General features: G+C 32.4%; 1 protein-coding gene across 4 annotated transcripts; it reads right to left on the bottom strand.

Moving 5' to 3' along the window:
• Positions 1 to 3,988: 3,988 nt before the first annotated feature.
• On the bottom strand, positions 3,989 to 10,255 carry LOC114744452 (N-alpha-acetyltransferase 40). 4 transcript variants are annotated; one of them, XM_028932623.1, is made up of 9 exons: positions 10,127 to 10,255; positions 8,410 to 8,610; positions 8,235 to 8,337; positions 6,800 to 6,879; positions 6,278 to 6,604; positions 5,744 to 5,820; positions 4,993 to 5,035; positions 4,840 to 4,908; positions 3,989 to 4,259 (listed from the first exon to the last, which is right to left on the bottom strand). In XM_028932623.1, exons 2-9 carry the CDS (start codon positions 8,494 to 8,496, stop codon positions 4,248 to 4,250), a joined length of 798 nt encoding a protein of 265 aa, XP_028788456.1. In that variant the 5' UTR covers positions 8,497 to 8,610; positions 10,127 to 10,255; the 3' UTR covers positions 3,989 to 4,247. The 4 variants fall into 4 exon arrangements, with proteins under 4 accessions (XP_028788456.1, XP_028788453.1, XP_028788454.1 ...); XM_028932620.1 differs by lacking the exon at positions 3,989 to 4,259 and adding an exon at positions 4,289 to 4,643; XM_028932621.1 differs by lacking the exon at positions 3,989 to 4,259 and adding an exon at positions 4,289 to 4,643 and having other exon boundaries at positions 10,131 to 10,255.
• Positions 10,256 to 11,698: the final 1,443 nt, after the last annotated feature.

Here is an 11,698-nt window from a genome sequence, read left to right as displayed (position 1 = left end):
TGTTTTAAAATTATAAATAAATAAAAAAGTACATATGCTTTGTATGAGATCATGAGGATTGGTGAATTTTTTTTCACTATATATATTAATTTTTTTGAATTTAAATATACATTTTTATTATGAAAAATAATTATTTTATTTTAAACATATTAATTTATTTATGACTAATTAAACCACATTTATATTAATTCTAACCATTGTTCAAGCAAATCTTGTTATCATTGGAATTTAAATGATGTGCTTTATCTTTTGTTATCTTTAATGGCATTTTGATCTTTTAATTGAAAAAATGATGTTCTTTATTTTTAAAATTTAAGTTGAACTGATTTGAATATGAGATCCAAAATGTTCCCTCCGTTTTGCTTTATAGAACATTTTTTGGAATATTTCACAGGTTACAGTATAACATAGACGGAAAAGTGATTTGCTAAGGATAGTTTTCCAAAATATTGGTGCTAAATGAATATGAATAGTATTTTTAATATTTTATTTTATTTATTAAACACAAGTGTATTTTTATCAAGAGTTTGCACCATATACTGCTAGATACTAGTCCTTCGATTTTTAATATAAGACCTGTTTAACTAATTTGATTATATGAAGAAAGTTAAGTAAATTAGTTAATTATAAGAAATATGACATGTTTTTTCTGAAACACCATAATCATGTTCCTTAATATCTTCTATCTCTCTTCTACTTGATTATGATTGAGAAAGTATCCATTAGAGTAATTTAGAAAAAATTGATAAATATAAAAAATAAATCTTATATTTAAGATTAAAATTAACTCAATAATTATGTTTTATATTAAGAATAGGAGAAGTGCTAAATATGAGCATTTTTTTGAAGAATTAATAACATCTTTTGCTTTGAGGACATCTGATGTAATTTCTAATTTGTAGTACAATGCGTCATAAACAGGTAAACTATATTTTATATTTAAAATAATTTTTTTATATTTTCTCAAGTTTATCCAAAATCCTGAAAGAGGATGAGATATCACAAAACATAGAAAAACAAGTGCATTAATGAGGGCGCACCACCTGGTAGATTTTTTTGGGTCCTTTTGGTGGTGGGACCCACGCACCAGCCTCTGCTATATAAATAAATGTTGGGTTCGGTCCTATGATTCCTTATCATGTGAGACTGTAACTGCTTGCTTGCTCCCTCCTCCTGTCCTGGATTTGGCTCTCTGCGACATCTCCTTCGTCACTTCATCCTCCATGGCTTCTCACTCTCAGGCCTCCGATGGCAAGCTGGTGGTTTCAACCTCCCCGACGAGCGACAACGGCGCCGGAAAAGGCCACTGCTTGTGTTCTCCCACCACCCACGAAGGCTCCTTCCGATGTCGTCTTCATCGCTCATCCTCTTCTTCCTCCTCCTCATCAAACCCTTGGATCAAACGCTCTAATTCCATGCCTGGTCACAACAAGCATTCCCTTTCTGTTTCTCCTCCATCTTCTGCTACTTAAATAATCTTCTTCTTCTTCTTCTTGTGCTCTTTTGATTCTTCACGATGCTTCTGTTATTATTATTGTGGTAGAAAGCTCTGGGATTATTCTCGCCTTGTGATCTCTTCACTAAGAACTTCTGTATCCGTCTGTTATGTAAATCTGTGTTCTGTGTTCTGATCGAGTTCTCTCATGAATGATCTACGTACCTACCTGGTTTTGTTCTTACCATAACTTGTTTCTTTAATTTCTTTTTTGTTTCTGTGATGATGCTGATAGATCTGGCTCACGCGTCCACATGATTTTGATTCTTGATCGGAATAGATCTTTGTTAATTAGTGGAATTGCGTAGAATAATGAAAATGGATTGGGGAATTTCTATTATTTTAGCCAAAATCTCATCCACAGTGCAAGAAAATGACAACAACAGAGGGTGGCCGACCTTGAGAATGACATGGCAATTCCATAATTATTGTATCCTTATCTTTTACACACTCATATATATAAATATATGTATATGTCGCTGTCTTCTTCCTGTTTCAATTATGTTCTTCCTTTTCAAAGAGTAAAGAAACAAGATAATTTCCAAAGGGATAATCATGGATGAGAAATGGGTCTTATCCCACCTGCCCTATTGAAAAGATGGAATATGTTGATCACTATCATTTCATATTTAATTATATATATATATATATATATATATATATATTGCTTGCAATGAAATGAACCATACGAGGATGCACCTTATCTGTACTCAATACTATATTGCTAGTTGTTCCTACTGTTGAATCATCAGTTATGTTCACCCAACGTTTTTTTTTTTAATTATTGTTAGTTTAAACAGTAATAATACTTCTTCTATTCTTAAATATAATAATTAGATAATTAATTTATAAAGACTTAAAAAATAAGTTAAGTTAAATATTTATAAAGGCATGTGTTGGTTTTCTAAAATACTCCTTTATTTACGTTAACACTAGCTATTCTCAATTTCTCATCAATAAAGATGTTTAATACTCAATTTATATGTAATTAATTAGAGTAGTTTAGGAAGAAAATATAAATTTAAGAAATAGAGTTTGTTTTCCCCCGATATACCATTATTCGAAACCAGAAGGATGCTAATTTATTAACCTCTCTTGATATAATCACTTTGAACATTTCAATTTTTTCAACGTAGACTTTCGCCTTCTCATTGAAAAGGACAGCTGGTTGCAATTTGTTGAATTAATTGAGATCGTAACATGATAAGCCCAAAACAAATAACAAGCTGAAGCGGAGAAAATACTTCAATTTCAATCTTGACTTTTGAATTTTTAATCATATGGAAGATTTCTTTTCTTTTTTTTTTTAATGTTTTAGGCGTAGGCCATTAAGGTAAAAGCTCTAGTCCCAAAAACATAACTTTTATGTTCCTTTTAATTAAAATTTAATTTTAGAGATATATAAGATTATGCATTTTGTTAAAAGAACTTAGAATAAATATTTGTATACACATTATCCTGTCAATCTACTCGTTTTTTTATTCAATCGAAAGTTGACTTCAAGCGTTTTTAGAATGTGAGAACTTTCCTGGTCAACAAAAAAGAAGAAGAAAGAATGTGAGAACTTTTGATAATAATAATTTACAGAAAATTTAAAAATATGTGGGAAAATATGTTATCATCATAAAAAATTTTAAAATTCTAATGAACATACTTATATTGATTGTTTTGATTTATTTTTAAAATTAAAGGTGTTGACAAAAGTGTGAAAAAAATATTAATACTCCTACAAAACTGTGTGATTATATCAAAATATTATATACTTTTCTAAAACAATGGTGGCTATTATACAAAAAGACATAATTACCTTCACAGAACAATAATACATAATTACTATCACAAAAATAGAAGACTGTTCAAATGCACGAAAATAGAAGCTCAACCAATGCAAGATTCTGACGCCACAAACTCCGCCAAATGCGCTGTGTCAAAAATTTGTTCCGGCGGAATGTCTTCCGCAAAATATTTATTACTCTTCTAATTCTAAATATAAAATCTATTTAACTAATTTAATTACATTAAAAAATTAAATAAATTATTTAATTAAAAAAATATTACATATTTTTTTAAAAACATTATAATTATCTTTTCTAATATTTTTTCTTTCTCTTTTATTTGATTATGATTTAAGAAGTATTAATATGATTAATTTGAAAAAAATTAACAAATATAAAAAATAAATCTTATATTTAAGGCTAAGATCAAATCAAAACTTAAATCCTATACTAAATATAAAAGTTAGATAATCAACTTATAAATATTTAAAAAAATAGTTAAATTAATTATTTACAGTAAATGTATATATATTTTCTCTATGATACCCTTTTTTATCATTACTCCATAAATAAGAACTCCTTTTTACATATACAATCAATAAAAATAATTTTTAAAAAAATTATAAATTTGAGAGGCAAATTGAATGAAGCTTTTATACTTAAATCAAAATAAACATTCAAACTAGTTTTTATATTTAAAACCAAAGTAAGTAGTAAATTTCATTCAAAATTGACAGTTTTCAGTTTTAGCACTACATACTGAGAAGCCGAGTTAAACTCCTTCAACATCACAAAACTTTGAACTAAATTCCATCAAACTTGTGTTCTTCACTATTAGAGAACTCTGCGTTTTAAAAGTAGACGACGAAAGCATCATAAAAGAATTCAACAGATTCTCATGGCCATGGGAACAAGTACATCCAACTAATTCATGCTGTTGAAAAATTATAACGCACAGCATGATAACTTCCTTCAATTCATCCTGGATCCTGCATACAGAAAGTAGACCTTATGGATAAAGAAAACAATAATAGATATAATTGTGGGGGAAAAAGTCTCAGATGAAATGTCAACTCCGTATTTTTGTTTTCCATCCCCACTACAGCACAAGCCTAAACAAAGAAGCCGCCTGAGATTTGATTTTATCATTAACCATACATTTTCATGTAACATCTGGTGCTACAGCATAATTAGGGAGGTCTCCAATTCCATGTCTTTCAAAGAAAGAAACATAAGGTTACAAATATTTCTAAATTGTTATTTCCCCCATCTTTGTCAGCTCCAATGACCAGTTAGCACAGATACGTTCGAAAGTCCCTCGGAGGACACATACAATCCAACCATACAAAACTTGAAACCACTTTTGAGCACAACTAATGCAAGGCATGAAAGAAGGAGACGTTAAAACAGAAACAATCTTCTGAGACATACATTCAAATTTTGGAATCTGAGGGGAAAATAGAAGTCCGATATAATAGTGAAAACGTCATTACCTCAGATAATTGCAAAAAGAAAAAGCTCTTGTAGAAATTTCAGATTCAGACAGTTGATGAAACAATTAGTGTTTACCTCCAATTTAGTTTTAGCTTCTTCATTAAATGTTTTGCAAAGAATTTCGTAACTACTCTCCTTCCCTATCTGCACAAGGTACACATGCTGCAACTCATTAGAGTAGAAAATAGGGGATATCACTAGCATTATGCAATGAAAACAGCAATATACCATTGGGTTAACCTTTGATGGAGACATAGTTGATATGTTATATCTGCAGTGTATAGATGACAATTTGATCAATTAAACAAAAGACAAATGTAACATAGAGAAGAACTGGGAATTATAGACGAAAAATATAGTTAGAAAAAGTTAGGATTCACCTAGGTATTCTAACAGCAAATTCCAGCTAAAAATGATATGGACTAGCATAGTTTCATGGATGGGATCGTTCTAAATGATATCATTAAAAGTAGACGTCACCTAACACAAAAAAATCAAGCACAACAAAGAAAGGCTCGTGATAATCATATTGTGGATAAGATCCCCGCATATAGCTATCAGGTCTACATAGAACACAGTTATTTCTGAACCTGTGATTTGAATATGTCAGCTACAATCTTTGAATACATATCAATCTTTCAGGTTATCACCAATTTTTCCCCTTAAAACTAGTCCATACATTATTTGTCAATGCTTTTCATCAAGATTCAAACGTTTAATTTATCCTAAGAATGGCACACCGCCATGAAATTAAGCAATAAACCGATATGCCCAACTCAATACTTTGGCCAAAAAAAAAAGAGCAACCAGTATGACAAACTATTTTAAATGGAATGTCTTCCTCTTGAAATATACATGTAGCGAACAAGAACAACTGGTGGCATGCAAAAAGAATCCTTCTTTTCCTTCCATCCTTTTCAAATTTGCTAAGCAAGGATTTCAGAAAGGAATATAATTTGGCCGCATACATAAGTTGTACCTCATCTTATTTATATAGAAATTCATAGCAAACAAGTTCTTTTTCTGAACGGTTAGCATGACAGCACCCATGCAGTTCTGCAATAAATGAAGAGAGCAGATCAGGGATTGCAGTTCTGATATAACCTTGATCATCAAAATCTCATAAGACCAGGAAAATGCCTGCATATTGATGTGGAGCCGTAAAATCCCAAGATATAAATGCAAGCATTGAATATATAAGATCCAAATCCCACCATTAAGATATGCGTAATATATTCTTTGATTTTTGCATCAATATTGAATTTTGACCATTTACTTTTAATCCAATGATTATTAGTTCCTCCTCTAATCTTTCACCAAAGAAAACTCCTCTGACTCTGTGCATGTGTGTCCATAGAGAGAGAGATAGAGAGAGAGAGAGAGAGAGCTCACTTATAATATTTTGAAATTTAACAGCCCATCACTTCCATGCTTACTAGTTTTGTCCTTAGCAGCACAGAAAAACTTCAAGGTTTTAATCAAAATCAGTTAAGCGTGAAAAAAGAATCAGCACCTTCTGGGCTATAAGCTCGATTAGTTGCATTAAAAACTTTCCCAGTCCTTTCCCCTGGATGCGAGGCTCAAGCTGCAGTTCATACACATAGAGCACTGGTATGTCTTCTTCCACAATAAATCTGTATTGTACAAATCCAACGAGGGGGCCACTATTTTCTAAGCTAGCTGAAGTTTTTTCCCCAATTAACATCGCTGTCCTCTCATTAAAATTTGTGTTGGTAACCTCATGCACAAATATGTAACGTGCTTCCGGAGCAACCGTTTCTCTGCGCTTCACCTTTTCTTCCACTAGCCACTCAGAGCCATAATGTCCTTCCATGTTTTGCTGTAGTCAAGGGAAAGACAAATCAGGTGCATTTTCCATTTATAATGAAGAAGCTAAGTGCAACATTGGAGTAGACACTAAAAAGAAAACAGAGACAGTGCTATGAACAGGAGAAAAATGACATGTTTCCAAAATTATTGTAGAAGTTTCAACAAATTGGAAAACAGCGAGGGGATTATAGACAACTACTTCTACCTTGAGAAGATTTTGAACGTAGTTCTTAACAGTAATGGACAATTTATCGCCACGCCCAGATTCCAAATACACGGAGAGACCTAAAAGTAATATTTGATGTGGAGGGCGCCAAGAAGCACAAAAATGATCAATCAAAATGTGAAACTTGCCAGGAGATGAGGAAGTGAAAATGTGATAGAATCCACAAGCATTTCATGGAAATTTTAGCACAGAAAAATAGACAGCAATGGAAAAATCACAATAATTTATAATTCACAAAGAACCACAAATTAACTCCGAAACAGAAAAATACAACAAAGAAACATAGACAACAGCTGCACGGAATGAGAGACAAAAACAGATACAACAGATCCCAGACTAGCATTTGAGAGGTTGGCACTCTCCCCAGACCTCTTTTTGTAATTTTTCCATACTTCCCCCAGTTACTTCGACAAAAATTGTAAACACTGGGGAGATTTTATACTAGAAAAGGAATGCGTCCCAGAGGATGGCACAATGGGGCCTCACATATGCTGAAGAAAGATGAAGCAAGCCTGAAGAGGAAAAGAGGGTGAGCGGGCAGAAACATGTAACTCGCTTTTGCAGTTGCGTGCACAAGAGAGAGGGGGCACTAAGAGGGGGTATGGAGTTTCTAGTTTCAGATGAGAGTATCCTAGTCTCTCAAATGCCAAGAGGATGGAATGCTATGCACCGTTTTGATTCTTCTATTCTGCTTTCTATTTCTAGTACTAGATGCTTAGATAGAGGGTACTCTCAAATCAACGAAACAGTGGTCCATCACATGGGCCAAGGTCTGGAGTTGCCACATAAATAATAGTAAAATTCAAGTTCCATCACACCTGCTCTTTTTCTATACCCTCTAACTGCCATTTCTCCTGTAACTTCCAGTTTACCCCCTAAACCAATCCCACTTTAAAAAGTGATTATTCTGAATTTCACTTGCTTCTCACTTCATCTAAATTCCATCGACTCCAAATTCTTATATCAAACAAAATGCAGTGTAATGTGTAGCAGAAATTTACTTAACAAACATTTTTACTAGCCAAAAATTTATTTAAGAAACATTGAAACCACCTGGCTACAAAAGAACTTTGACCATATATAATTTCCCTTGCAAATTTACAGTCCAAAGGAGTGGCCTTATAATTTAGGAATGAACAGTAAACCAAATACAGAATGAGTAGTACTTCTGAAATTCGAGCAATAGTTTTGTTCCATAGTTGGAAGTTTTATTGAACCAGAATTTCATATGTTACAGTTGTCCCTTTTTATATAATGACCGATCTACTTTGATACAAATAAGTTTCACCATAGATTAATATGAAGAAAAATATCCATCTAATCACACCACCAAATTGTAGGCTTATTGATATTACTACCATGAAGAATCACTATTTTACGATATGGGCAGTAAATTATATTCCGATATTCTTACCGTTTTTATCATAATGGCAGAATGAGGGGAAAAAAGCAATATGGTCTTTCACAAAATATGCTGCTTTTATGAGTTCTTGAATGGCTTTCTTCTTGGCAAGAATCTACAAAATGAACCGTAACATTTCAGAAACCTCACAAATATGAAATGGATTAAAGATGAATGATGGGTTTACCTCTCTGCGACTAACCATCTTTAACTGGCTGACACTGTCGTTGCTGGTGTTCCTAGAACAACTTCCATGGAATCTCTCTGACTCCATACTGGCTTAGCACTGAATGGCCAAATCTTACTTAATCAACACCCATCTGCTCGTTCCTTCTGATTAGGACCAACAACCACTAGATTGAATTCACATGGACGTAACCTAAAGGAACTGACAAAAAGAAGCATTGTTGCCAAAGAAGATACTTTTCCTTATGATTATACTGTACACATTTACAGAGGAATAACAACTAGTCTGAAGTCTCAATTAACTAACATTACTAGCTAAAAAACTGTAGCATATACATACATCAATTAGCTGAGCAGAGGACCAAATAGGTAAGAGATGAATGGCTTTAGCTTGCAGCTTTTTGTAAACCATGTAACAGTCAATCTCAATTTGTTTTGTCATCTAAATAGTACCATCAGCTTTGTACTCAATTTTATCAACCCATTTGCAGCCAATGGGTTGCTTACAAGGCAGAAGAGACATAAGACCAGATTTAATTCAGCTCAAGTGCTTTAATTTGAGCAACCATAGCATTTATCCATTCGTCATGCTTGACTGCTTAATTATAGGTTTCAGGTTCCTGGGGAGTCAAAATGGATAAGGTGAAGTCTTTGTAAGAAGAGGAAAAATTAGTGCAAGAAAAACAGACAAAATAGGATAGAGATGACCTCTTCCAGTGGAAAATGGTCCTGCTACGGCCTGAAGTGAGTAATGATAGTTCTGCGGATACAATGATGTGCTGTGTGTGTCTGTGTGGATTTTTGGATTGGAGGTGGTGAAACATAAACAATAGGAGATTCGGGCTGAGGTTCTGTTATTGCAGGAGAAATGAGGGGGGGGGGGGATCAGGAAAGTCCAAAAAGTTTTAGCTCTGCAGTAGAGGAGTTGTAGAATGCCCACAAGAAAAGGGTATCAAAAGGAAAATTATGTTCATAGAATATGATATGTCTGGAAATGAATGATTTTGTTAAGAATATCAAGAAGTGTGGAACCTTTTTGGCGAGTTGTAGGACCCAAACAGACACACTTTCAAGCCCGAGAACCATACTTGGATCGATTTTCAGATGAAGCAGAAGCAATACACGCAAAACCAAAGACTTTAAGATGGTCTAATGTCAATGATTTCTAATTCAATAGCTCAAAAGGGGCAGAATTTTGTACTAGTGTAGAGGGCAATCAGTTGATAAGGTAGACTACATGAGAAATAGAATAGCGGTTTTAGGGAGTGAGATTAAAGCAACGCTCGAGAAACATTTAATATCTGTTGACGTTCTCGTTCCCCAATGCCATTTTGTAGGGGAGTTTCAATGCAAGAAGTTCAGTGTAAAGTATCTCCAGATTCATAAAAGAACATGATGAGTAATTTAGGGCCATTATCCAAATGAATAACTTGTGTTTTCGTGCTGTATTGAGTTTCACAAAGAGATAAAAGACTGTAACTGATGTCTGGTTTCTTATTCATTATTCATGAGATCCATCCATGAATACCTAGGGAAGTCATCAACAATGGCAAGAAAATAAAGCTGTGAACAGCAGGAATAGCAAGTGGTCCTCATATAACAACATAAATAAGGCCAAAAATTATTTCTTCGAGTGTGCTAACAAGGAAAAGTCAATTTCCTCGTAGCAAAGATGCCAGAACAAGGATGTTAACGAAGTAACTATATAATCTCGTTACCGACATTAAGCCGAGATCGACGAGAGGATCGACTGCTTCTCGAACCCCTTGCGATTCGCTCTCAGACTACTCTCCCTTTCGCGACGAAGACTCCAGCTCCGGCAAATGAGCTCAACCACAGGATCGCTCCTGGTCCTACTAATTTTCAAACAGCAGAAGTAATTTTGAAGATACGGACCAAAAAAAAAAAAAAGGCACCCGCGGACACACTTCTTTCAACTACCAGTGGCTGGTCCCACCCAGTGTTGCTTTTTCTCGATGAAATATTTTCACGGTGAAGTATTATCTTCATGCAAACTGAATGTAAAATATTAGGACAAATTTTGTTATGTGGCTTTTTTTTTTTTTATAATAAGATGCTTTTGCGGTACATATAGGATTTAATTCAGAAGTTGATATTGATTATATATATAACTTATTTTATTTGTTTATTAATTTTTTTCTTAAATTTATCCTGTTAATTTTTTTACAAGATACTCCTTTGGTTATTAATTTAGAGTGTTTTAGAAAAAAAATCATATTAACTAATTTAACTAATATCTTTAATATACTCATATTAAGTACTAGAGGAATACATTTTAGTTTTGTGTAAACATTTAATGAGTTTTATTTAATATTTCCTGATACATTTTTTAATTCATTTATTGTATTTTTACTTATTTTCTTCATTAATACAGATATATTGGGAAAAAAATACATGTCTTATATTTTTATTATTTTAAACTGATTTGTTGATAAACATAAATCGATTAAACTTATCTTATATTTTAAATTAGAGAGAGTACTTGTTACTTAATATAAAATATAGTTAATTAATTTAGATATATTAAATAATTTAAATAAATAATTGACAAAAAATTAACTAAATTAGTTTAAAATTTAGAAAAAATAATTAAAAAAACGTCGAAATAGAAAAATTATAAATAAGAACTCATGATAATATTAGTATGGGTTTTGACAACAATAGTATGTGTTTTGACAATAATTTTTATAAACTGGTCTCTCTCTGCAATTTTGTTATTTCGGTGATATTTTTTTGCCGCTTTTCTTAAAATTTATTATCCCGCTCATGCATATTAAAATTAAAATGAAAAAACTTGCTTGTAACTATAATTGGAAATACGAGCCAGCCCGCGAATTGCGGGCTTGCTGGCCACAACCTGCGGGTTATGCGGTGCGGCTGGAAAAGTCCCAACCCTAACCCGCCACAGCGGGTTGGCGGGCCAGCCCGCCATTTTTTTTTTTTTTTTAATTCTCAATTTTTAAATCTTATTTTTATTTAAATTTTTAAACTAATAAACGGTGATACAAAATTTCAAAAGTAATCACAAGTATAAATTATATTTAACCACATTTAAAATAGTCAATATAAATATAAAACAATATATTACAAATATTTTACATGACTAACATTCAACATTAACTTATCAATTAATAAATTTTATAATTTTTTTTATACAAATGTCATGTTTGATACAAAACACTATCTCTTAATAAATTAGAAGTGTATTTATCTAACTTTTTTTAAAGTTCATTCATCATATTTTTCTAAAATACTTTTTTTTGTAATAA

The sequence above is a fragment of the Neltuma alba genome, unplaced genomic scaffold, assembly GCF_004799145.2.
Source record: "Neltuma alba isolate B1F8T4 unplaced genomic scaffold, ASM479914v2 tig00004369_pilon, whole genome shotgun sequence".
Classification (NCBI taxonomy): Eukaryota; Viridiplantae; Streptophyta; class Magnoliopsida; order Fabales; family Fabaceae; genus Neltuma; species Neltuma alba.
The sequence above is the reverse complement of the archived record's forward strand: the minus strand, read 5'-3'. Positions and strand labels throughout refer to the sequence as shown.